Genomic DNA, 25,737 nt, shown 5'->3' on the forward strand with positions numbered 1-25,737 from the left:
GACATAGGGACGACGATCATGCACTTTCCAGCACCATGTGGAGAAAAATTCCTCAATAGGGTTTAGAAATGATGAATATGGAAGCAAGTAAACAACAGAAAAGTTGTTCATCTATAACTTGACCTTTGGCCTATTTATAGGCCTATTCTAAAACCATGATTGGCTGGTGTTAAGTAAAGCAATGAGTGTTTGCACATGTGAGGAGTTCGTGTGAGGCACTGATGAATTAGTGTGGCATTTTGATGGTTGTGTTTGAAAAAGGAAATCAAGATACTTCCTGTTAGATTTTTGTGTGTTACATAGAGAATTGTGTGTTGTGTTTTGCAAAAAGTGTTTTATGAAATTGAAAAATGAGTCAAAGGCTGAGAATCAGTGTGTGGTTTTGCAGATTTGGTGTGTGGTTCTGCTGTTTGAGTGTCAGGTTTCAGAAACTGTGTGACAAGTAAGGATTTTGTGTGTAAGCAGTTGAAAAAAACTGTAAAAAAGATCAATTATGATTGATAGAAACCATGACTAACAATGAGTGAAATGATCATTTATGATTTGACCTCTTTTATCTGTAGTCATATTTAATGAAGAAAGCAGTGGCTTAAAATTTAAAATCTCCCTGTATAAATATAAAGTACTTTGGTGAATATAATAATATTTAATAATAAGTGTCGATCTGTTCTCAGATGTTTTTCGAAGGCAGCGCCGTCCGTCTGCAATGATCTAGACAAGAGGTGAGTGAATCGAACTGAGAGAAAGACTGAGACTTTTACTGAATCGCACAGACGGATGATGATTTATTCTGACGTGCTTATGATTATGTGTTTCTATCAGGGATCCTGAATCTGACGGGACTCTAATGAAGGTCAAATCAGATTCACTGAATCACTCTGAATCTGACGGGACTCTGATGAAGGTCAGATCTGATTCACTGAATTACTCTGAATCTGACGGGACTCTGATGAAGGTCAAATCTGCTTCTCCTAAATTCACTGAATCACCCTGAAATGACTGGACACTGATGAAGCTTAGATCTGATTCTCTGAATCTGACTAGACTCTGATGAAGGTCAGATCTGATTCACTGAATCAGTCTGAATCTGACAGGACATAGATGAAGCTCAGATCTGACTCTCCTGATTCACTGAATTACCCTGAATCTGACGGGACTCTGATGAAGGTCAAATCTGATTCTCCTGATTCACTGAATTACCCTGAATCTGACAGGACTCTGATGAAGATCAAATCAGATTCACTGAATCAATCTGAATCTGACTGGACTCTGATTAAGGTCAGATCCGATTCACTGAATCACTCTGAATGTGACAGGACACAGATGAAGCTCAGATCTGACTCTCCTGATTCACTGAATTTCCCTGAATCTGACAGGACTCTGATGAAGGTCAGATCTGATTCACTGAATCAGTCTGAATCTGACAGGACACAGATGAAGCTCAGATCTGACTCTCCTGATTCACTGAATTACCCTGAATCTGACGGGACTCTGATGAAGGTCAAATCTGATTCTCCTGATTCACTGAATTACCCTGAATCTGACAGGACTCTGATGAAGATCAAATCAGATTCACTGAATCAATCTGAATCTGACTGGACTCTGATTAAGGTCAGATCCGATTCACTGAATCACTCTGAATCTGACAGGACACAGATGAAGCTCAGATCTGACTCTCCTGATTCACTGAATTACCCTGAATCTGACAGGACTCTGATGAAGATCAAATCAGATTCACTGAATCAATCTGAATCTGACTGGACTCTGATTAAGGTCAGATCCGATTCACTGAATCACTCTGAATCTGACAGGACACAGATGAAGCTCAGATCTGACTCTCCTGATTCACTGAATTACCCTGAATCTGACAGGACTCTGATGAAGATCAAATCAGATTCACTGAATCAATCTGAATCTGACTGGACTCTGATTAAGGTCAGATCAGATTCACTGAATCACTCTGAATGTGACAGGACACTGATAAAGCTCAGATCTGATTCTCCTGATTCACTGAATCATTCTGAATCTAGCGGGACTCTGATGAAAGCACTTTAAGGTTGAGATCATATTCTCAGACATTTCTGTCAATGCTCCAGGAGTCAGTACAGGTTTAACAGAATCAGCTTTATCTCTCCAGCACTTTATACAGTACAGACTCATTCAGAGCAGCTTCAGTGTAATAAACAGCACAATAATGATTCAGTTCAATTCTGCTGTAAAGAAGCTCTAAAAGACAACAGTGTCATTATTCAGATCAGTTCAGATCAGTGTTATGAGTTCAGTTCATAAGCAGCTCTCCTGAAGACAGCAGTGTTCATATTCATCATTTTCATCAAGGTTTTCCCAAAGTCTGTCAGAATGTTTGTGATTCTCATTGCTTTAATATTTTGTAAACTGTTGCTGAAGTAAATCTATGCTATGCTAAATGTGATTTTTTTTTTTTAATGATTATTTTTGAAAAATCATGAAATTGTTATTTCTAATCAGTTAAGATGAACTTTAATGAAACGGTTATTGTGATTTTTTTTTTTTTTTTTTTTTTTTTTACTGCGCATTTTACTGCCCAAATAAAAATGAACCATGTGACTAGGTTCATGTCTTGTTGCGATGTATTTATTCAGTGTCTCTGTACAGACAGATGAAGTGTTTAATGGGCCTTTAGCAGGAGTGTCAGTGCGTCAGATCAAAAAGTGTCCGGCAGGTGGCGCCAAACACTCACCGATGACATTTGATCTTCCGCTTCTGAGTTCGCGCCTAAAGCTGAACGCTGCAGCCTGTTGTTCCTTCAGGTTTTCTTGACCAGTTCCTCGTCGCATTTCATATAAAGAGCATGATTTATAGATGTTTTATGGCGTATTTGTTTTTAAGAAGCGTTATTTTGGACTATATCCGCATGAGCGCATCTGCAGGTAAAATATCTTAACAGGAACTCACCGGTGTCGGTGTATTATTAATGTCAAATCTTACCCTGCCATCACCTGAGATGTTGCTGGAGTTGTTATCTGTGAAAAGTTTGTCACATTTACGAAAGCTTCTATGAATTTGTTTTCCGTCTAAAAGCTTTTTCACCTCGTACGGTCAGTTGCTATAAAAAGTGCTAGGCTATGTTTACAATATGCTTCTATGCTTTCATAGGAGTTATGCAGTAGGGTGAAGTAAGCAAAAGTGGGACTTTTTATTTGTAAACTGTATATTTAATACAGATTAATCTTTTGTATTGATGTTTTAAAACAAATGTTCAAGTTTCTTATATCTCCAGCTGGTTTTTGAAGACTGTCATGATGCAGCTGATACCTTTCGTGTCTCTGAGAAACACGGTGACATTTCGTTACAATGATTCAGTGACCCTTAAAGATTATTATTTTGCATTTTGCAATTTCTAAAATTGTATAATTACATCGGTACTCTCATGATATTATTATGCAATTATAATCGCAGGCAGCAGGTACCATATCCCTCGTCAGCATTAAATGGTCAGTGCTAAAGGTGCACGCGGGCAAAAGGGCATTTGATTTAATTACCCTCTAAAACACTAGATGCCATAAAACGACGCCACAGCGATTTCGTCAATTGAGTTTCACTGTTTGCGCGTGGAAATCCGGCTGATTCTTGACGCGCTCGTGAGCATCATCATGATTCTGCTCTAATCTGATGGAACAGGCCTGGACAGCGCGTGCATAATTATTATGCACGTTGATTTTCTGATCCTATTTTTTCCAAGCACATTGTACCAATTCCAAACCACAGCAATGGTGACAGATTGAAATATAGATTCGGATCTCCTCCGAAAAGGTTTTAAGAAACATTCCGAATCATTAATGTTTGTCTGTATTTTAAAAATATAAAACATATTTCAGCGACAGTGTATTTATTGAACGAAAATACATTTGATCAAAATAGTACAAACTTTGCTCAAAATGTCGTTTTGAACAAGTATTAACTTATTCTGCAAAACAACGCTCATTGGTTCTCACCTTCGTCACAGATTGCGACATGCCGTGTTTCAGTGGATTGACATTTGAAATGAGTGCGCGCTTTCACGGAGAGAAGCCGGATTCATCATATTTTCATGGATTAATGAGTTAAATTCTGCTCTGTACCCTATAAAAAACTATTACCGCCAGAGAAGACTGACTGGAACTCATCATCATTTGAACTACTTTTGGTACCACTTTTGACATTTTTCGCAAATAATAAATTATTGTGATTACGCTTGTTTGTCTGTCATTCTTTTATTTATATTAGTAGGTAGTTTAAAGAAATGGTTATGGGTAGGTTTAGGGGTAGGTGTAGGATTAGTGGCTCAAAATATCGTTTTAATGTTATATTTTTACTAAAATTGTCATTTTCCTACACATTTCTGTTCTTTATTTTATTCTTTTAACATTCTGTATAAAATGGTTAGGTTTAAGTTCGGGATGGGGTTTAGGGATCTTACATTTATCTACAAAACGATAAAAGGGAAATTATACATATATCTTTAAGACATGATAAGATTCGTAAATATTTTACGTTTTTTTTCGCTGTAAAAACGTAAGTATTTTTACGTTTTAGTGCCATAATTACGTCAATATTGTACGTTTTAGCACCTTTCTAAACGTACAAAAATGTACGTTTTGTATCTTTGAAAGTTACGTATTAATACCTACGTATTAACAATGAGACCAGGCTGTGATATCAGTGCCGTAAACCATGTCGTAACGCTTCTCGAGGGTGTCGCGACTTTCAAATTTGAATCATAGCGAGCGCGAGCTTTGACTGTGACTGTCGCTGTTGCTGAGAATGAAGATGAAGATCGATGGATAAAGGGCTGAATTTGGATCTGTTCCTTACAAACATATGGATTCTAAAGATTTGGAGTACAGTGAACAAATAAAATGGGTGTGATTTGTGAATTTATGTTGTGTTTTGGTGTATCTTAAGGTTGTATTGTCAGTCACTGCATAGGAGAAAACACCTTCTGTGTCTCACAGCAAACAAACTAAATATTACAAAATGGTTAAACAATTACAGAAAATTTATTCATAAGGTTTTAAACTGTAGTCTTGTTTAACATTATGTAATCCTCCGAAACGAGCAGCACAAGTCACGAACAGAAATGTTATTTCATATTAAGTAGATGAGTAAACTGCTTTCAATAAATTCGACTAAAAACATCGTTAAATCATTAAAGCCACGATATTTAATATTAATACATGGAAATTCATATACATTCACACTTTACGTTACATGATTTACGTTTTTATTGCTGTTAATACGTAAGTATTTTTACGTTTTAGTCCTCTAAATACGTCAATGTACGTTTTTGTGTGTATGAAAACGTAAGTAAATGTACGTGTGGTAGAACCACAATTTACGTAAAAATACACACGTTTTCTCATGAGATCACGTTGATCTGTCTGTAAATGCTTCTTCAATAACTGTTCATAGTTTAATCCCCTTGACTTCAGTCATGTCCAGTTTCTCTTCTTCTTCCACACATGTTTCCTGCAGTGATTGTGATTATTGTTGAGATGGCAGTGTTTGCTGCTCCTACTGTGATTCTTCTTCAGATCATCTGTGCAAGAAGAGCTGGTGAGTTTGAGCTTCACACAATCTGATGATTCACACTCATCTGATCTGGAACAATCTGCAATCATGGTAAAAACACATACGAGAGGTCAGTCCATGCTTTTATTTTGCAGGGAGGAAGGACTCGCAGCACCCAGAGGAAATAGAGATGCCTACAATATTACAATAAAATACTGCTGAGTTTGGAGACAATCTGAAACAAGATTTAAGTCAAGTGAAGTCACCTCAAAGCAGCTTTACAGCAGTAACAGGAAAAATAATGCTTTGTTTGTCAAATATGTCATTGTTCAGCTTAAGTCAGTTATTTTGCTTAAAATAGCAAAGACTTACAGAGGACTGTTCACTGTTTTATTTATTTATTCTTCTCAGAAAACAGAAAAAATCATCTGAGCACCCTGAAGAAATAGTGATACCATCAAGTTTAGATTCAAATATTTTTGCAAATAACAGGCAAGATATTTGCGTTTAGTGTTGAATGTCATTTTCTTGTGGTTCGTTTATAAACTGCTTTGAATACAATATTAAATACAGCAATAGACAGACTCAGACTGTTTGTGTGATCATCTCTCTGTTCTGTGTGTTGAAGATGATTTGGTGATTCTCCATCGTTTTATTTTGGATGATTGCTACTAATTTTCTTAATAAAACCTCTTTCCTGAGATGTTTGTTACAAATATAGTGATTCCCCTTCATGAGCTCGTAATGTGAGGATGTCAAACTGACGCAAAGATAAACTAATAATGAAATGATTCATTCATGTTCATAATGATTCACATAACTTTATTGTGGTTAGTTCAGAAATCCACTTTGATAAACGAATGATGAACTGATAATATAACTTTAACACACTTCACATTCTCTCACAGCAAAGTTATTGGGATTGGAATTATTTTTGAAATACTTATAGATATTGGCCAAAAATAAAGTTTGTTTGAGTATAAAGATATTTGCTACATCAGAGATTGTGTCGACAAACTGTGTGTTAATACAGTATAACATTACAGTACAGACACAGCTTCGAAGGCCACGCAGGTCAGACCAAGGGCTGATAAATGGGAAGGTCTAGCCTACGGAGGACTGTTGTTGTCATCTAGCAACTGTGACAGCGGCAGTAACGTTTTTACTGGACCTTTTGAAATCTATATATTTTTATTTTTACATTTTTATTTGAGTAATTAGAACCAAATACTTACATTTAGTAATGTAATGTAATTTTTACAACTTTTACAAATGTTATCTAACAAGATCTGCTCTGTAAAGACTCGTTATCGTTAGGTGTCAGCCAGTAGACGGTTTAGTTAAATCCATGACAGCCCAAAGTAGTTGTTTTTATCATTAAAACAACTTTAATTGTTGTTAGCAGGTCCTCAACCCAAACACATGCTCTACACTTCACCACAATGGAAACCCCCAAAAACACTAAACTCTTTTAAACATGATCATAAAACAACATTAAACATTAGTCTCCCAATTTTATCATCTTGATTAAAAAAAAGCAGAACATAACATTTTATTTCAAGATTTAATCTCCCTCTCCAGCCCTGTGCAAAGCATGATGGGAAGGGGAAACTGTTCCTAGTTTCTTTAATGCTATTTTAACACAACTAAAATCATTTATGTACTCTCAACTCAAATGAATTAAGTGCTTGAAAAGAATCGTGTTGGATTAACTACATTTATTTAAGTAAATTGAACAAGCATCACATGTTATTTTTGGCCTAATTAACTGAAACATGTTCTTTCAAAATGAAAATATTGAGTTGAGCCAAAACTGAGCCAACTGTTTCAAGTCATTTTAACACAATGCAATTACTATGTAACTGAACTGCACATAATTCTAGACACTTAGAGCCAGATTTACTAACAGCTTAAAAAAACTACTGTCTGGATTTACTAAAGACACGCAGTGAGAAATTAGCGCTGAAAAGACGTGGACTGAGTTGTTTTTGCGGCTGACCTTATCAAATATGCATTTGTAGGAGTTTCCCTTTCAGACACAAAATTAATGGGAGGAGAGTATTTAAACTAATCACACAACGCGATTTACTAATGTTTGCGCTCGTCAATTTACTGGTATTTGCACCATTATTTAACGCTCAAAAAAGTGTGTCTTAACCCATTTTGTGACATGGCTGCAGTTGTTGCTGCTAGGAGGAGAGAGAGAAAACAGAGAAAGAAGGGAGAAAATATTTTTCACTCATATTAATTTCTTTGGGATGCCAGAGGAAGACGTTATTCGAACACATATATGTGTACGTGTTTGTCAGATTACATGTAACAAGTTGCGCCTATGATGACCCGCATGATGAGCATCAGCTCTGCTTATTAGCGACCCAACACTAATTTGCGCTGCTCTTGTTAGATTGTGTTGGTCATTATGTAAATGATTTGACTGCGTCTGAATTCTTTAATGTGCGCGTCAGCAGTAGATCACGCGCAAAACTTGCCACTCCCAGTGGTGCATTTGTGGAATTGAGCGCTCTTGCTAATTTGCCCCGTTTAGTAAATCTGGCCCTTAAATTGTTCTTTCTCCCAGTGGCAATCAGCTGAAGTGATTTCAGTCAGTACAACAAACAGACAGTATCGCGAGAACAAACAGTGCTGTTTTTCTGTTTTCATAAATGAACATGCACTAATACACTGACAATTTCATTGCTTTTTCAGATTTAAAAACATTTAAAACATGTACTTCGAAGCATACTTCAGCCATCCAAGTCTGCACAAAGAATTTTTGTCATCAGGAGAGTTCGCAGACATCCGCACTCCCCAGCCCAATTTTTGTGACTGCGCAGACAAAAGACATGAACTTATCTATTGGCTTTATATCATATCGAGTCACTTTCAGCTGTCACTTTGGCACGAGGCCCGTGCAGTCACACACTTCACACAGCCCTTGTGATCACTCTGCATTTGTGCAACATTTGGGGCAAAATAAAAATTCAATGATATACTTCAAAAGCATACAGTTTGCTCTCTTAATCACTCTCGAGTCCAACAAGCCTAATCATTTCTGTATCCAGTACAGAACCTATAGGATGTTGCACAAAATATGAACAGATCGCTCTTTGAGACAACTCGTTGTTCCCGAGTCATATTAAAGATTTGTTCAAAATGAACTAATCGTTCATGATCGACCCATCACTTTTGGGTTAAAGTTCAGTTTATTAAAGAGGCAAAGCTTGCTCATGTTAACTGAAAATACAGCGTTCAGTGACACACAGCAGCCCACATAGAGAAAAAAGAGGAAGTGACATCAGAATGATTGAGAATCCACACCCATCTAAACCGGGTTCAGAGATGATCACTGCTCGATGTGGTTAAACTAACCCTGTGGTTCTCACACCCACTAGTAACATGTTTCCAAACCTCAACATTGAGTCACAGCTCTGAAAACACAACTGCTATAAATAATTCACTATTTTAGTTACAGAAATGTGGAACGGCTGTTATTTCAATGTTGTAAGAAAGTCTTGACTCTGGAATAGATGCAAAACATCACTGTAAAACTTCATACAGACACAGTTTAATAGTGATTATATGAAATAATCTGCATGATGATATAATGATCCATAATCATCAGAGATACAACAAACCAATGACCTTTATATGTTCTCTCATTATTTTATGGTTGGGCAATAATTCACTTTCTTTTTTTATGTGTTCATTTGCTGTACAGTTTTTTTTTCTTCTTGTCAATACATCTTTGAAAACAGCAATCATGAGTCTAATGTGATTTGTCATGTAAAAATCTGATGCAAAGTTTTTTTTTTCCTTTTTAAAAATATTTTTACTTACAAAAAACATTCTTTTTCAGCAATTTCTAAATATAAATTATTATATATATATATATATATATATATATATATATTCCTGCCACTGCTTTCTCAGATGGGCTTGGACTGAATCCTCTTGTGGACGCTTGTTTTAAGTGCTGTTTCTGAAACTAGGCCATACAGACTGAAAACATAAACTGGACACTAGAAATACGTCATGAAGCTCAGTTCGAGTCCAAAAACACAGCAATCCTTACATACGTGTGACTTTCAAAGTTTTAATAGGCTGCAGAAAGCATCTCTCAAGCGCTTTAAGCAGCAAACCCTCTCAGCTCCTGACGCAGTAACTTTCCCAGAAGACAGTTAATATCTGCTTTAGAGACGCTCATGTAGTGTGTGAAAATACTTTCTGTTTGACCAAACTGGAGATGATGCTAATAATTACTTTAAAAACTGTTATGTAATTCATTTTCTAAAAGTGAGTTATGGTGGATAACTTTTCAGTAGCAAAACAAGTTTATTACTAATAATTTAATGATTTTAATGCCATGCAGGAAACAGCTAAAAAAAGAAAGAAGTGAAACTATCAGTGATGCACTCATGTGCAAAAGTCTATAGATTGTGTTCAGATCAGATGTGTGTTGAGCCAGTGTGGTTAACAATATATACACTTCTCACACTGAACAACAAGTTTCACACAAACGTGTCACTATATATCAACTCTAGCTGGATTTCAACACACAGTTGGTCAGATTAGAGGAAGTTCACAACCACAGGAGGAGCTAATAGTGTTTAGAGGAAGAGCTGTAACTATATATAATGAAGAGAAAGACTGACAGAAACAGAAAATGGCTGATAAGTGTGATCTGTGTCTGCTGGGACTGATCATTCTCTCTTCACTTCTCACAGGTAAAGAAATCTGGATTTTCTCTAAAGACATTTAGTGGAATTAGTCTGGAAAGAGTTGATTTGAACATGCTCAGTTTATTCTTGCACACATTCACGTTGTGATCTCAGAGTTGTGTATTGATACATACAGATCATACTGTATTATTCCTGATACTGGACATAGAGTCACTCAAACATCTGATGATCAACAATTATCTTCATATTAAGAGATTTCAACAGCTCTCTGATCAAGAAAAATACTTTATTCTGGAGAGTGTGATGTTTGTGTTCATGAGGAAAAAAAACTATGATTTGAATTGTCTGCTTTTTTTATGCTGGTATATTTTATTTATTTATTAATATGTATCATAATGATCATATGTTCTGTGTTTCAGGTTCCAGTGGAGTGGATGATGAGAATGTGTTCATCAGTTCTGGTAAAAATGTCCGTCTGCCCTGTAATAATGCTCTTTCTGACTGCAACTCAACTACATGGATCTATAACAGTATCAGACATTCAGCAGCAGTTGAACTGATTACTTTAGGGATAAAGAAGAAAACAGAGAGACATGAGAGACTGAGTCTGGGGTCTGACTGCTCTCTGAACATCAAGAACGTCACAGAAGATGATTCTGGATTATACATCTGCCAACAATGGACAGGTCCAAAAAGAGACCAAAAACAAGGACCTGATGCACGTGTTTCTCTGCATGTTCTTCATGGTCAGTGTTTCTGTGAATTATATGTTCAATTTAAAAGGACGACATTCCACATGTTCACAAAACTCCTTTAAACTCACACTCACAAAAGCTTTTGAAGGAATTGAAACCTGGTGGCAAAAAACGTTTAATCTGAACTAACATTCATCCTTCACAGCTGAAGATGATTCAACGACAGCAGTGATTCCAGTCCACATCACAAACTCAACTAGAAACACACCAGAAACTACAGGTACATCATCACTGTCTCTCTCACATCACTGCTTTACTGTGTATAACGCTAGAGTTATCTTGTGTGTAAACTAATTAAATTATGATCGTCATAGTCTACAGTATGATGGATGTTCAGCTGTTGGTTTAGTTTCATTTTCATTTTCTTTTAGTACCTCTGTGAAGTTGGCACCCCATAAAACGATCCCCAAAACTATGCCATTCGTTTGTGCTGATTTGTGCCGCGAAAACGAACGTTTGTGCTGGTTTGGTGTTCGAGATACTGAGCGTTATTTTTTTTTGGTTGTGTGACGTCATTCTCCATCCCATGTCGTTCAAATCTCTCCAAACCGGTGCCGTTCGTTTGTGCTCGATTTGTGCTGGTTTGTGCCGTTAAAAGAAACACTGTAAGTGATTATCTTTTTTTAAAAAATAATGATAAAACCCAATCTCCACCCAATGTCATCTTAATCACTCCAAAACTGGCATCGTTCGTTTGTGTCCTTTTGTGCTTGATTTAGGAACAGTTACATCAGTCCTAAATCGTTACCGGCGCTGTTGCTTTGAGACGGTTTTGTGGCCTTGAAATTACAATAATGTGTTTCCCCTTGACATAACAAGTCTCTGGGACAGTAATGCAGGCAAGCCATTAAAGTAATAAATACGCAAAATATGTTTGACTTAAATAATTTACAGATTTTATTTTTTGTTGTGAGGCGCGGCGCTACACAAGTCAGGAAACCGAGATGAGAAGCGCATCCTGTAGTTTCATTTACGTTCTGTTTTCATAGTGAGCGCACACAAATAAAAGTGAACACTTTGTGGCTGTGAATATTGTCTTACTTTTATCTGTGTGATCAAAAATGATGGAGTAGACTATTTAACACTGTTCTATCTATCATCTATCTATCTAGCAACCGCATAGCAACACCCTAACAACCACCCAGAATACCTTAGCAACCACATAGCAACACCTTTGCAACATTGTTTTGGTAACTAAAAGGTATTGTATTTTTCTTACATTCAATATTTTTATGTTAAAGGAAGCCTGTAGGGAGGGGGTGCCACTTTTTCTTTTGTAATGTTTATCCCTGTTTTTGGTTAGCCAGGGAGTGGAGGGAAGCCTATGTTGTTTATTTCCTTTCTTTTTTTTTCTGCATAGGTCATTTAGTTCTCCTTCTAACAGTTAGTAATTCTTTTGTTTGTTGTTTTGGCTAGCCCCTCTCCTGAAGACTGTTTGCTTCCATTTTTCCCCTGCCTTTATTTTGTATCATTGTGTGGTTCATTCACATTTCTGGGGCAGAGGACTGAAGGGAACCCTCCACGTTCTTTGGTTTTGTTTCTCCTTCTAATTTAATTTTACCCTGCTACTGTCTCCCAACCCTAGACTGGAGAACTTGTAACACCCGAGTACCCTAGCAACTGCATAGCAACACCTTAGCAGACAACCAGAGTACCTTAGCAACCGCATTGCAACAGCTTAGCAACCACTTAGAATACGTTAGCAACCGCATAGCAACCACCCCAAGTACCCTAGCAACCACATAGCAACACCCTAACAACCACCCAGAATACCTTAGCAACCACATAGCAACACCTTTGCAACTACCCCGAGTACCCTAGCAACTGCATAGCAACACCTTAGCAGACAACCAGAGTACCTTAGCAACCACATAAAACCCTTGCAACCACTCAGAGTACCCTAGCAACCACATATCAACACCCTAGCAACCACCTTGAGTACCCTAACTCCATCTATCTATATCTATCAATCTATCTATCTATCTATCTATCTATCTATCTTTCAAAACTACTAAACTAAAACTTAAACTTTCAAACTTCAAACTTTTAAAACTATTTCAAACTTTCTGATCTGGCTTTTCAAGCCAACTTAAAATGTGTCTCGATGAACTTTTTTTTATCTAGTTATAATTGTTATTTTATTTAAAGAAAACTGCCTTTGCCTATAGGCTATCTATCTATCTATCTATCACCCTAGCAACTACATAGCAACACCCTAGCAACCACCCCGAGTACCTTAGCAACCGCATAGCAACACCCAAGCAACCACCCCAAGTACCTTTGTGACCACATAGCAACAACCTAGAATACCTTAGCAACACCATAGCAACCACCCAAGTACCTTAGCAACTGCATAGTAACACCCTAACAACCACCCAGAATACCTTAGCAACTGCATAGCAACACCTTAGCAACCATTCCGAATACGTTAGCAACGGCATAGCAACCACCCCAAATACCGTAGCAACCACATATCAACACCCTAGCAACCACCTTGGGTACCCTAACTCTATCTATCTATCTATCTATCTATCTATCTATCTATCAAAACTACTAAACTAAAACTTAAACTTTCAAACTGAAAACTTTCAAGCTTCAAGCTTTTAAAACTACTTCAAACTTTCTGATCCAGCTTTTTCAAGCCAACTTAAACTTTGTCTCGACAAACTTTATCTAGTTATTATTGTTATTTTATTTAAGAAAACAGTCTTCACCTGTAGGCTACTTTACATGGACAGAGATTAAAGTGTTTGTTTTGTATCGCGTTATTCATTTTGCAGTTAGATGATGAAATAATCTGAGCATAAGCCATTCAAGATTCCTCAAGGCCTGTTAGTCGCAGCATGTTATCTTTCTCTGTGGAAGATGTGAAGATGTGTTAAAATGTTATACTCGCGCTCCTGTGAGTTTCTTGATTGAACAATAATTAATAAAAAATTCACTTCTCTGGCGTGTCTAACACATGTTTAATTAACCTGTAAATTGTCCTGCACACGTGATCTTTTATTCAGTCTCAGAGCACATATCTTTTCTTCATATAGGCAGACTTTCCTACTGTGCATTGTTTAACGTTTTTGAGGGGCGCAGAAACACGTTAAACATCAAATAGCTGTGTTACGAGTTTACAGATGTTAAATGGAATGAACGCAACATTTAGGTGAGATGCAACTGTTGCAGTGTGAGGAAGAACAGGCCAGACAACAAGGGTTGCAAAAATAACCCGATCTTTATTGACACGGGTGGAGAAAAGGACAATACAAGAGAAACAAACTCAAAAGAAAGAAAAGAAACGAGGGTGTCGCCAAACAAAAGAAATAATCAAAACAAAACCCCATTAACTAGCGCCCACACCCCTAAACTAACTACCAAAAATAAAATGTAGAAACAAAACCGAAAACTTCGGCGTATACGACGCCTTAACTAAACTTACTACATAAATAACCAAAAGTACAATGGAGGCGAACACCCCCCCCCCACACTAACTAACATAAATCACTAACTAACAAATCGAGCCGTCATTCACTACAATTGTCAAGAAGGTTGAGATTAACACCGAGTAGGGCTGTACATAACAAAGGGATCATTATTTCCCAATCAAGACCGAATCAAGTGGTTAACTTCACACCAGCATACGAATGCGCACATACAATGAATACGTGAAACTTGTATCACGCTCCAACTCCATCAGATTAACTATTACACGAGTGCATCAAACAACTCACAGAATACTGTCTCAGTAAACCACAGACTAAGTGAACGGCTCAAAGACACGTAGATTGGCTGAGTGCTTCTGGCTCGACAAAGGTGAGTGAGGTCCGAAGCCCAAACGCTCACTGCAGATGGAACGCCGCCAAAAGCCCTTTAAACAATCAGCAACCCGCAGATTGGCAGAACGCTGGTCGTGACGTCAGAGCGTCATGACATCACGATGATTGCTGGTCTTCCGGTCCAATAAGATCAACCTAAAACAACTCGATGGATAGATAACATGAGAGGGAGGAAACAAAATACAATACAAAACATACATGGAACGTAACACTCCCCCCCCTAAAAAAAAAAACAAATAAATAAAAGAGAAAAAAAACAACACTTTTTATTCTCTTCTTTAACTCTACTCCCAGCTTAAACTCTAGACAGAGCATCGGCAATTATGTTTTCCGAACCTTTCTTGTGTTTAATCACTAGATCATAACCCTGCACGATCAAAGACCAGCGCATCAATCGCTGATTTTGATTGTTCATGCGTGCTAAAAACACCAAAGGATTGTGATCGGTGAATACAACTACAGGCAAATTACTTGAACTCACATAAACATCGAAGTGTTGTAAGGCCAACAGCAAAGCTAAAGTTTCTTTCTCGATGGTAGAGTAGTTCAACTGATGTTTATTGAACTTACGCGAGAAATAACATACAGGATGGTCAATACCACTGGCGTCTTCTTGTACAAGCACTGCACCTGCACCAACCGAGCTTGCATCAATTTCCAGCTTGAAGCCTTTTCCCACGTCAGGAGCTGTCAAAACAGGCGTACTGCATAACAAAACTTTGATGTTATGAAAAGCACTCTGACAGTCATCACTCCAAATAAAAGTACGTGACGGACTAAGGAGTGAGGTCAACGGACTGGCCACAGTAGAGAAATTTTTACAAAAATTCCGATAATAACCGGCCATCCCCAGAAATCTGCGAAGTTCTTTTCGTGTGGTCGGAACTGGAAAATCTGCAATCGCGGTTACCTTTGCCTCTATAGGTCTGACCTGCCCTTGACCCACTTCTCTGCCCAAATACGTGACTGTAGCTTGACCAAATTCACATTTGGAAAGGTTTAATGTCAACGAAGCACTCTGAAGGCGTTCAAACACCTCTCTTAACGTTGCAACATGTGCGGACCAGTTGGGTGAATAAATCACGAGATCATCCAGATACGCATTGCAATTTCGAACACCAGCAAGCACAATATTAATGAGCCTCTGGAACGTAGCTGGTGCGTTGCGCATGCCGAAAGCCATAACGCAATATTGCATGAAGTCATCCTGAGTCACAAAAGCAGAAATATCAGACGCTCGAGACGTCAATGGCACTTGCCAGTAACCTTTCAGTAAATCTAGTTTACTGACGAACTTAGCAGACCCCAGATTGTCTACACAATCTTCCATGCGGGGTAGCGGAAAACTGTCAGGAACAGTTACTGAATTTACCTTGCGATAGTCCGTACAAAATCTAGCGGACCCATCACTCTTCGTCACCAGTAGACATGGGGAGCTCCACGGACTAAAACTCTGCTTGGCTAGACCGTTTTCACGTAAATACTCGACTTCAGCTTTCATCACCGAACGTTTAACAGCGTTAACCCTATAAGCTCGTTGCTTAATAGGAACGGCATGACCTACATCAATGTCATGTTGTAAAACCGTAGTACGAGAAGGAACATCCTGAAATAACAAAGAGAAATCGTGAATTAATGTTTCAATATCACTTCTTTGGCAATCCGGTAAATGAGACAAATGAGAAGTCAAATCATTCAGCAACTCAGAATTCTTCAGCCTAACGCACTGCTGATACGTGTGGCGCACTAACACTCCATCGTCATTATCTTGCGTAGCGACATCAGTCACCTCACACATAAGAGCAGCAACAGAGGTAGTATCAAGCTCATCTACCTTCGAAACATCTTGTAGCGACCCTCTGACAGGATACTCCTTCAGCATATTCACATGACATACACGAGATTTCTTTCTGCGCTCGGGAGTCCGGATTAAATAATCAGTGTCACTCAATTTTTTACTCACTTCATATGGACCCGAAAATCGTGCAGACAGAACAGAACCAACAACTGGCAATAAAACCAGCACCTGATCTCCTTCTTTAAAGTGACGCTGAACAGTTTTACGGTCAAATTGATGTTTCATAGCCACCTGCGCACTCAACAATGACTCCTTTGCCGTTGAACACGCCTTGTGCAACCGCTCACGAAATTTACTTACATAGTCAAGCACAGGAATTTTAGTATTAGGCTCACAGGATAACAGATCTTCTTTAAGCATCTTTAAAGGACCCCTCACCATATGACCAAATACAAGGTCGGCAGGACTAAATCCTAAACTATCTTGTACTGCCTCCCTGACAGCGAACAAGACCAGAGGTATGCCCTCGTCCCAGTCCTTACCCGTATCCATGCAATAGCGTCGCAACATAGCTTTTAACGTCTGGTGAAACCGTTCTAAAGCCCCTTGGCTTTCCGGATGGTAAGCACTCGAAGTCTGATGAGAAACATTTAAGGTCTTCAACACCTGTGCAAAAAGTTTTGACAAAAAGTTAGTACCTTGATAAGATTGAACCACTTTCGGAAGGCCGAACATAGAAAAGAATCTTACAAGTGCATTACTAATCACTGGCGCTGTAATCTTCCTCAGCGGAATAGCTTCGGGAAAGCGCGTCGCTGCGCACATCATTGTTAACAAGTATTGGTTACCAGTTTTAGACTTAGGCAACGGTCCAACGCAGTCAACAATAACACGCTCGAACGGCTCCCCCATCACTGGTATAGGAACAAGCGGTGCACGCGGAATCACCTGATTTGGCTTACCTGAAAACTGACAAGTCTGGCAAGTTTTACAGAATTTCGTTACATCGGCCTTCATTCGGGGCCAAAAGAAATGTTTCAAAATTCGATGATACGTTTTCTTAACGCCCAAATGCCCAGACAAATCATGATCGTGAGCTAGAGAAAGTACAGTCTGTCTGTAACATACAGGAATGACAATTTGATGTACAGAAGTCCACTCGTTATCGCTCGCAACATCCGCACACCACCAACGCATTAGCAACCCGTTCTCGATATAGTAAGCGGTTTTCCTCTCTTTGGCCACTTCCAAAGGAACAACAGAGAAAAAGCACTTCCGCAAGGAACAATCTTCTTTCTGAGCTGCAATTACTTTTTCACGAGTCATTGACAATTTCACCTCGTCTAACTTCAAAACAAGAGCTTGATTCACTGACTTACCTTCCTCAACTGGCAAAGTGTCATTCATAATAATAGGTGACATAAAAGTAGAGGACAAGTCATCTGCATCAGCAAATTTACGAGCCTGCGCTCGCGTCACGGCACAAACAGGAAAAACTTCGGGGAACTTCTCTGACAATTCGTCAGTGTACTCAGACAAAACAGGCTGATCACAAACCTCTAACAACGGCACGACTTTCCCACCTGCGATGTCGTTACCCAGAATGAAACTCACCCCATGCACAGGCAGAGTGTCACGCACGCCGACTTTAACAAACCCCGTAAACAAATCTGACTTCAAATAAATCTGATGCAAAGGAACTTTCATAACGTTCATTTCAAAGCCTCGCACTAACACATGGGTACCACAAAAAGTCTGTTCTGGGAGCGGCAGTGCACCAGCCACTATAAAGGACTGCATCGCCCCTGTATCACGTAACATAGTCACTTTCACTTGATCCGAAGACTGATCACTGACAGATACCAATCCTTCCATAACGAAAGGTTGATAGCCAACATCTAACTTATCACCAAGCTCACAATTAACGATATCGACAGGCTTCACAAAAGCAACACTTTTAGAAGAGTTACCTTGCTGTTTGCGCTTCAAAGCAATGCAATCAGCAATGAGATGACCCGGCTTGTGACAGTAAAAACACTCTCGATCTTCCTTAGGCTTTGAAACATTTTTCGAACGCGACGGTTCTTTCGAAGCAACGGAACTAGACAAAACTTTGTCAATACGAACGGGAGCAAAAATGCTCTTATGCGTCAACGCAAACTCATCAGCTAGAACAGACGCCTGAGACAACGATGCCACCTTTTGTTCATTTAGGTAGACAACAATACGATCAGGAATACAACCTTTGAATTCCTCTAACAACATTAACTCACGAAGTGCCTGAAAATCCGAAACTTTGTTTGAGGTGCACCACTTGTCAAACAACATACTTTTTTCTCTCGCAAATTCTACGAACGTTTGACTCGTGCTCTTTTTATGGTTCCTGAAACGCTGCCTGTACGCTTCAGGTACGAGCTCATAAGCTCTCAAAATTGTCAATTTGACAACATCATAATTTAAACTATCTTCCAAAGTCAAAGCAGCACATACTTCCTGAGCTTTTCCTGTTAACTTACACTGCAGTAGCAAAGGCCACACATCTCTAGGCCAATTTAAAGCAGAAGCAATTCGTTCAAATACATTAAAGTATGAATCAACTTCTGACTCCCTAAACTGTGGAACAAGAGAAATGTGTTTACTCACATCCAGCGTATTACTCGCCGTATTCACGCCAGTCATAACAGCAGCAGTCTGCGCAGGTTGAGCAGTAGACACCAGCGGCACCGGGGAAACTGGGGCATCTCTGGCTGCTTTCAGTTCCAACTCCCGCAACCTGATTTGCGTGTCCGCCTCTATTTCCATACGGCGAACTTGGAGTTGCAGATCCAACTGGGCCTTACGCTCCGCTGCCCTCTCGCGCTCTTCCGCTTGGACTGCCAAACGGTACTTGAGCCGCGAGTCACCTCCAGTCCCAATCACGGGTGGAGAAAAGGGATCGAAGGGCGGTAAAACAGCTTTGGCATCGGAACCCTCCGCCTCAGCAGTATCACTCGCTTCCCCCTCACCAATCCACGAAGCGCCACCATCAGAACCTGGACCCTGCTCGGAACTATCAGCCAGTTTAAGCACACCCAATTCCCTCAAGCCATGCACTACAACCCTTTTGATTTCGCGTTTAAGCTGCTGTTTCAAGACTTTAATGTGAAAATGCGCCGCAACGTCTAATAAATCGTCCTTCCGACATTTATCTAGCTGTTCGACAGTTGGTGCACTCACAAAGTTATTCAAATCAAAATCAGCCATGATAATTGAACTGAACACTAAGCCCCCAAAATTGGCGTCAATTAACGCAAAGCATGCCCTCACCGACTACACGAGCAATCCTTATTACCTGACCGATCCACCAACACACCAGCAACAGTGCATCTCACAAATTCATTCCAAAAAGAAAAAGGATATCCTAAAAAGGATATCCCACCGCTGCCACCAATAAATGTTACGAGTTTACAGATGTTAAATGGAATGAACGCAACATTTAGGTGAGATGCAACTGTTGCAGTGTGAGGAAGAACAGGCCAGACAACAAGGGTTGCAAAAATAACCCGATCTTTATTGACACGGGTGGAGAAAAGGACAATACAAGAGAAACAAACTCAAAAGAAAGAAAAGAAACGAGGGTGTCGCCAAACAAAAGAAATAATCAAAACAAAACCCCATTAACTAGCGCCCACACCCCTAAACTAACTACCAAAAATAAAATGTAGAAACAAAACCGAAAACTTCGGCGTATACGACGCCTTAACTAAACTTACTACATAAATAACCAAAAGTACAATGGAGGCGAACACCCCCCCCCCCACACTAACTAACATAAATCACTAACTAACAAATCGAGCCGTCATTCACTACAATTGTCAAGAAGGTTGAGATTAACACCGAGTAGGGCTGTACATAACAAAGGGATCATTATTTCCCAATCAAGACCGAATCAAGTGGTTAACTTCACACCAGCATACGAATGCGCACATACAATGAATACGTGAAACTTGTATCACGCTCCAACTCCATCAGATTAACTATTACACGAGTGCATCAAACAACTCACAGAATACTGTCTCAGTAAACCACAGACTAAGTGAACGGCTCAAAGACACGTAGGTTGGCTGAGTGCTTCTGGCTCGACAAAGGTGAGTGAGGTCCGAAGCCCAAACGCTCACTGCAGATGGACGCCGCCAAAAGCCCTTTAAACAATCAGCAACCCGCAGATTGGCAGAACGCTGGTCGTGACGTCAGAGCGTCATGACATCACGATGATTGCTGGTCTTCCGGTCCAATAAGATCAACCTAAAACAACTCGATGGATAGATAACATGAGAGGGAGAAAACAAAATACAATACAAAACATACATGGAACGTAACAGCTGTTTAATATATTTGAACATTTAACATGCAATTATATAGTATTTTATTATAATTATTTAATCAAATATCTGTCCCAGTACTATACAGTAGCACACTATATAGTACTGGTTACAGAAGTAGGCAGGTAACATGTAGGCCTATATGTGTTTGTAACAATATCTGACACAAATTTATGTTCATTTAAGAAGGGTCGTAGTTACTTTTTAACGGCACAAATTAAGCACAAACAAACAGCACCATTTTGGAACGATTTAAGATGACGTGGGGTGGATTGTTTTTTTTTGTTTTTTTTTTCTTATTTTTTTACTAGGCCTATTATTATTATTCCAAGTCATTCTTTTAACGGCACAAACCAGCACAATCCGAGCACAAATGGACGGCACCGGTTTGGAGCGATTTGAACGATATGGGGTGGAGAATGACGTCACATGACCAAAAAAATAACGCTCAATATCTCGAACACCAAACCAGCACAAACGTTCGCTTTTGCGGCACAAATCAGCACAAACGAATGGCATAGTTTTGGGGATAATTTCGTTTTATGGGGTGCCAACTTCACAGAGCTACTTTACCTTTGTTTCTCACTGTTTTCCAAATGTTCATGTGTTTCCTTTTGTTGTCATGGTTACTAAGTATGTTTTCATTGGTTGTCGTGGTTATTCATCGTTTCATTGTTATCACTCACCTGTTCTGATCTAGTTCATTAGTTCAGTATGAACTGCCTTCACTGAGTTCAGTTCATTGTCTGCTGTTGTACTGTATGTGCCTCAGCAAACAGTTTTGTTACGTTGTTTTTGTGCTGGATTACTTTAAGCTGCTAAAAGATCTGATACACCTCACCTCGTCTTTCTCCTCGTCCTTTGTGATACAATGATGAATCCTTTACAGCTCAAGATGATACAAGAACAGCAGTCACAAACTCAACTACAAACACACAAGGTATCATCACATTCCCATGACCAATCGCTTTTGTCTTTGTCTGTAATTGTCTCCAGTCGTCTCTGTCCGTCTCTGACTCTGAGCTCGATCTCTTCTTCAGTCGCAGTGATTTCTGTCGCTGCAGTCGCTGTTTTCCTTCTTGCTGTTCTCTGGCTGATCTGCAGAAAAACAGCTGGTGAGTTTCAGATTTACTCCTTTACAACAATTAAAAACAGTTCAGATCTCACTGTAATGATGAGCAAACAATCACATGTTCAGATTGAGTGTATCATAGAAACATGTGGATTATATCAAATTATCAAACAGAAGTTTTTTCCTGCTGAGAATTCCTGTAATGTCAATCTCAAAGAGTTATCAAGTCAAATTTATCATTCATTTTAATGCTTCAACAACATTTTATTGTTACATTCTGTGTCTTTCATGTGTGTTTTATCATAAATTCTCAGATAATAAAAGAGGGACAGTCGACTCTGCGGTGAGTTCAGTAATGCAGTGATTTAGATCTGATCACTGTCTTTAAAGCTCAATAAAGTGTCATTCATGCAGTTTTTCTGTTTGTTGTCTGAAGGTCAAAGATGAGAATGAACATAAAGGGACGTATGAGACGATCAACACGTCCATTCCTCCTGCTGCCAGAGCCAATGTGAGTCAACTAAATCATCAAACATTACATTCACTGTCTGTTCTCTAATGTGATTTACTGAACGTTTTAGTGTTATTCTACATATTATAGTGAGAGATATGTGTCTGTTGTGTGTGTTAAACTTGATTCTCTGCATTGATGTTTAGGAGCAGACAGATGATCATGTGACTTATTCTGAGGTCACTTTCTCCAATAAAAAGCCAGTAAAATCGGTGGATGTGAGTAGATACCAGCACTTTCCCTTCTTCTTCATCACTGTCCACTGACCAGTCCTATTCAGAGAAAATCACTCATCTTCTCTCATCTATACGCTGCTGAAATGAGTTTGACTCTCAGATAAATGAAGCTTGTGCTCTAATAATAATAATAATAATCAATATTAATGGACAGAATCTGTTCTTTCAGGATCATATTGATACAGTGACTTATGCTGCCATCAGATGAACAGAAGATGAACCGCAGGATGAACTTTACGCCTCTGTGAACAAGAAGAAGACCTTCACAAATAAACATTAATCATGAATCAGATCATGAGCTCAACATATCAGGAGCAGACGGGACGTTTGGAAGAATTATACTGTGTATTTGTATGTCAACAAGCAGATATTTGTTGAATGTCCCGTAAATATATAAATGAGGTTTATTGTGATCTATAATCTGGTCTGAGAATCTCATCTACACTATATTGCCAAAAGTTTTGGGACGCCTGCCTTTACATGCACATGAACTTTAATGACATCCCATTCTTAATCCGTAGGGTTTAATATGGAGTTGGCCCACCCTTTGCAGCTATAACAGCTTCAACTCTTCTGGGAAGGCTTTCCACAAGGTTTAGCAGTGTTTTTATGGGAATTTTAGACCATTATAGAAGCACATTTGTGAGGTCAGGCAGTGATGTTGGCGAGAAGGCCTGGCTCACAGTCTCCGCTCTAATTCATCCCAAAGGTGTTTTATCGGGTTGAGGTCAGGACTCTGTGCAGGCCAGTCAAGTTCAGTCAACTTGCTCATCCATGTCTTTATGGACCTTGCTTTGTGCACTGGTGCGCAGTCATGTTGGAACAGGAAGGGGTTATCCCCAAACTGTTCCCACAAAGATGGGAGCATGAAATTGTCCAGAATGTCTTGGTATGCTGAAGCATTAAGAGTTCCTTTCACTGGAACTAAGGATTCAAGCCCAACCCCTGAAAAACAACCCCACACCATAATCCCCCCTCCACCAAACTTTACACTTGGCACAATGCAGTCAGGCAAGTACCGTTCTCCTGGCAACTGCCAAACCCAGACTTGTCCATGGGTTTGCCAGACAGAGAAGCGTGATTGGTCACTCCAGAGAACACGTCTCCACTGCTCTAGAGTCCAGTGGCGGCGTGCTTTACACCACTGCATCCGACGCTTTGCATTGCACTTGGTGATGTAAGGCTTGGATGCAGCTGCTCGGCCATGGAAACCCATTCCATAAAGCTCTCTACGTACTGTTCTTGAGCTAATCTGAAGGCCACATGAAGTTTGGAGGTCTGTAACTATTGACTCTGCAGAAAGTTGGCGACTTCTGTGCACTGTGAGCCTCAGCATGCGCTGATCCCACTCTGTGATTTTACGTGGCCTACCACTTCATGACTGAGCTGCTGTTGTTCCAATTGCTTCCACTTTGTTATGAGACCACTAGCAGTTGACCGTGGAATATTTAGTAGTGAGGAAATTTCACGAATGGACTTATTGCACAGGTGGCAACCTATCACAGTACCACGCTTGAATTTACTGAGCTGCTGAGAGCGACCTGTTCTTTCACAAATGTTTGTAGAAGCAGTCTGCATGCCTAGTGCTTGATTTTATACACCTGTGACCATGGAAGTGATTGGAACACCTGAATTCAATGATTTGGAAGGGTGTCCCAATACTTTTGGCAATATAGTGTACTTTTTCACAATAATGGTACTTTCTCGTAATAATGAGATAATTAGATACTTTCTCGTAATGATACTTTCTCATAATTTACGTGATACTTTTTTGAAATAATGAGATGAGATACTTAAGAGTTGTTTTGACAATATAGGTTACCTACTAAACCTACTAACTATCAAAATGGATTACTGTCAAACTGCATTTAAACAGAATCATATTCAAACACGTTTTTGTATCAAGCATGCATATCTATTAAACAGAGAAATTTCATACCTTGAGCAGATGAATGATGGAGAGGAGAGCAGAATGAAAGTGCTGGAGCTGCTGGATTTGGATGGACAATCAGCCGCACTGAGCAGCTTTTATATAGAGGGTATGTGAGTGACGTCACCGTTACGCCCACTGAGTGGCAAAAAGACTGAGCGTCAGCATTGAGAAAGAGCTTAGAGATGGACTGTGAGTGAAGGCATGAAGGTCCAATAAGGGAACAGGGGCGGGGTGAATCATCATTGATGCAAGAAACTTTCCTGCATACTTTGGTTTCATACGTTTGTTCTTGTATTTACTAAGCTGAAGACAGATGATCAGAAAACTTACAAAGATAGATCCAAATCTCATTAAAAGCCATAGAATCTGCTGAAGTCTAACATGAACACGAAGACTGCATTAGTACAGACAATTTCACTTCCTGAAAAACACCATCCAGTAACAAAAGCACATCTTTGAAACGTCATTCAATAATGTTCTTTACTGGAACATTTTTCTGTTTTTATTGTATGTATTGATGCTTTGGAAATAAAACAATCATGCCACAAACTATTTTGATATTTACCTTTTTCTTGTTCTTGTCTTTAACTGGTCATTTATTTCACAGGACTCACTGGTTCTGTTTCAAAGTCTAGTGACTTGCGTCACTCCCTACATAGACAGCTTGTGTTTAAATGCTGACTATAGGCTGAAGATCTGAGAAACTGAAGACACATTAAACCACCTTCATCTGTAAAGAGACATTCACTAAATACATCACAACAAAACACACTGAACAAACATACTGTGGGCAGAAGGGTTCATAAATATCACAATAAATGTTTTATAAAATACCATCTTAATAAGAAACCAATGACAGCAACACTAGTATAGTGTCATAGTGCCTTATATTAATGAGAGAAATGCAGTTTGAATTGTGAGAGCATTATTAGAGTGTCATTATACTGAATTTGGATGTTATTATTGAATCAAAAATAGATTCCACATGGTTTATAGAAAGGGTTAGGGTTACTCTTGAAATCATTACCAATAATGA

General features: G+C 39.1%; 2 protein-coding genes and 1 long non-coding RNA gene across 5 annotated transcripts in view; all 3 read left to right on the forward strand.

Annotated features, from left to right (window-relative positions):
- The window catches only part of LOC127508111 (zinc finger protein 234-like), a 404,421-nt gene that overhangs the window by 48,241 nt on the left and 330,443 nt on the right, over window positions 1-25,737 (forward strand). The window lies entirely within an intron of this gene.
- On the forward strand, window positions 2,107-6,113 carry LOC127508236 (uncharacterized). 2 transcript variants are annotated; one of them, XR_007928734.1, is made up of 3 exons: window positions 2,107-2,909; window positions 5,494-5,574; window positions 5,685-6,113. It is a non-coding gene; the product is annotated as an uncharacterized LOC127508236 (long non-coding RNA). The 2 variants fall into 2 exon arrangements; XR_007928733.1 differs by lacking the exon at window positions 2,107-2,909 and having other exon boundaries at window positions 2,922-5,574.
- On the forward strand, window positions 10,081-25,253 carry LOC127508194 (uncharacterized). 2 transcript variants are annotated; one of them, XM_051885948.1, is made up of 9 exons: window positions 10,081-10,253; window positions 10,628-10,954; window positions 11,109-11,183; window positions 21,839-21,889; window positions 21,990-22,064; window positions 22,336-22,364; window positions 22,458-22,532; window positions 22,679-22,750; window positions 22,938-25,253. In XM_051885948.1, the coding sequence occupies exons 1-9, from the start codon at window positions 10,193-10,195 to the stop codon at window positions 22,974-22,976; spliced, it is 804 nt and encodes a 267-aa protein (XP_051741908.1). In that variant the 5' UTR covers window positions 10,081-10,192; the 3' UTR covers window positions 22,977-25,253. The 2 variants fall into 2 exon arrangements, with proteins under 2 accessions (XP_051741908.1, XP_051741909.1); XM_051885949.1 differs by lacking the exon at window positions 21,839-21,889.

This window comes from Ctenopharyngodon idella, chromosome 3, assembly GCF_019924925.1.
Source record: "Ctenopharyngodon idella isolate HZGC_01 chromosome 3, HZGC01, whole genome shotgun sequence".
Lineage (NCBI taxonomy): Eukaryota > Metazoa > Chordata > Actinopteri > Cypriniformes > Xenocyprididae > Ctenopharyngodon > Ctenopharyngodon idella.

Excerpts from the sequence above, each read along its gene's own strand:
- LOC127508194 (XM_051885948.1), top strand. The coding sequence starts at position 10,193 with ATGGCTGATAAGTGTGATCTGTGTCTGCTGGGACTGATCATTCTCTCT. Across the intron at positions 10,254-10,627 it reads TCTCTCTTCACTTCTCACAG|GTTCCAGTGGAGTGGATGAT; the intron begins GTAAAGAAATCT and ends TCTGTGTTTCAG. Across the intron at positions 22,365-22,457 it reads GAGGGACAGTCGACTCTGCG|GTCAAAGATGAGAATGAACA; the intron begins GTGAGTTCAGTA and ends TGTTGTCTGAAG.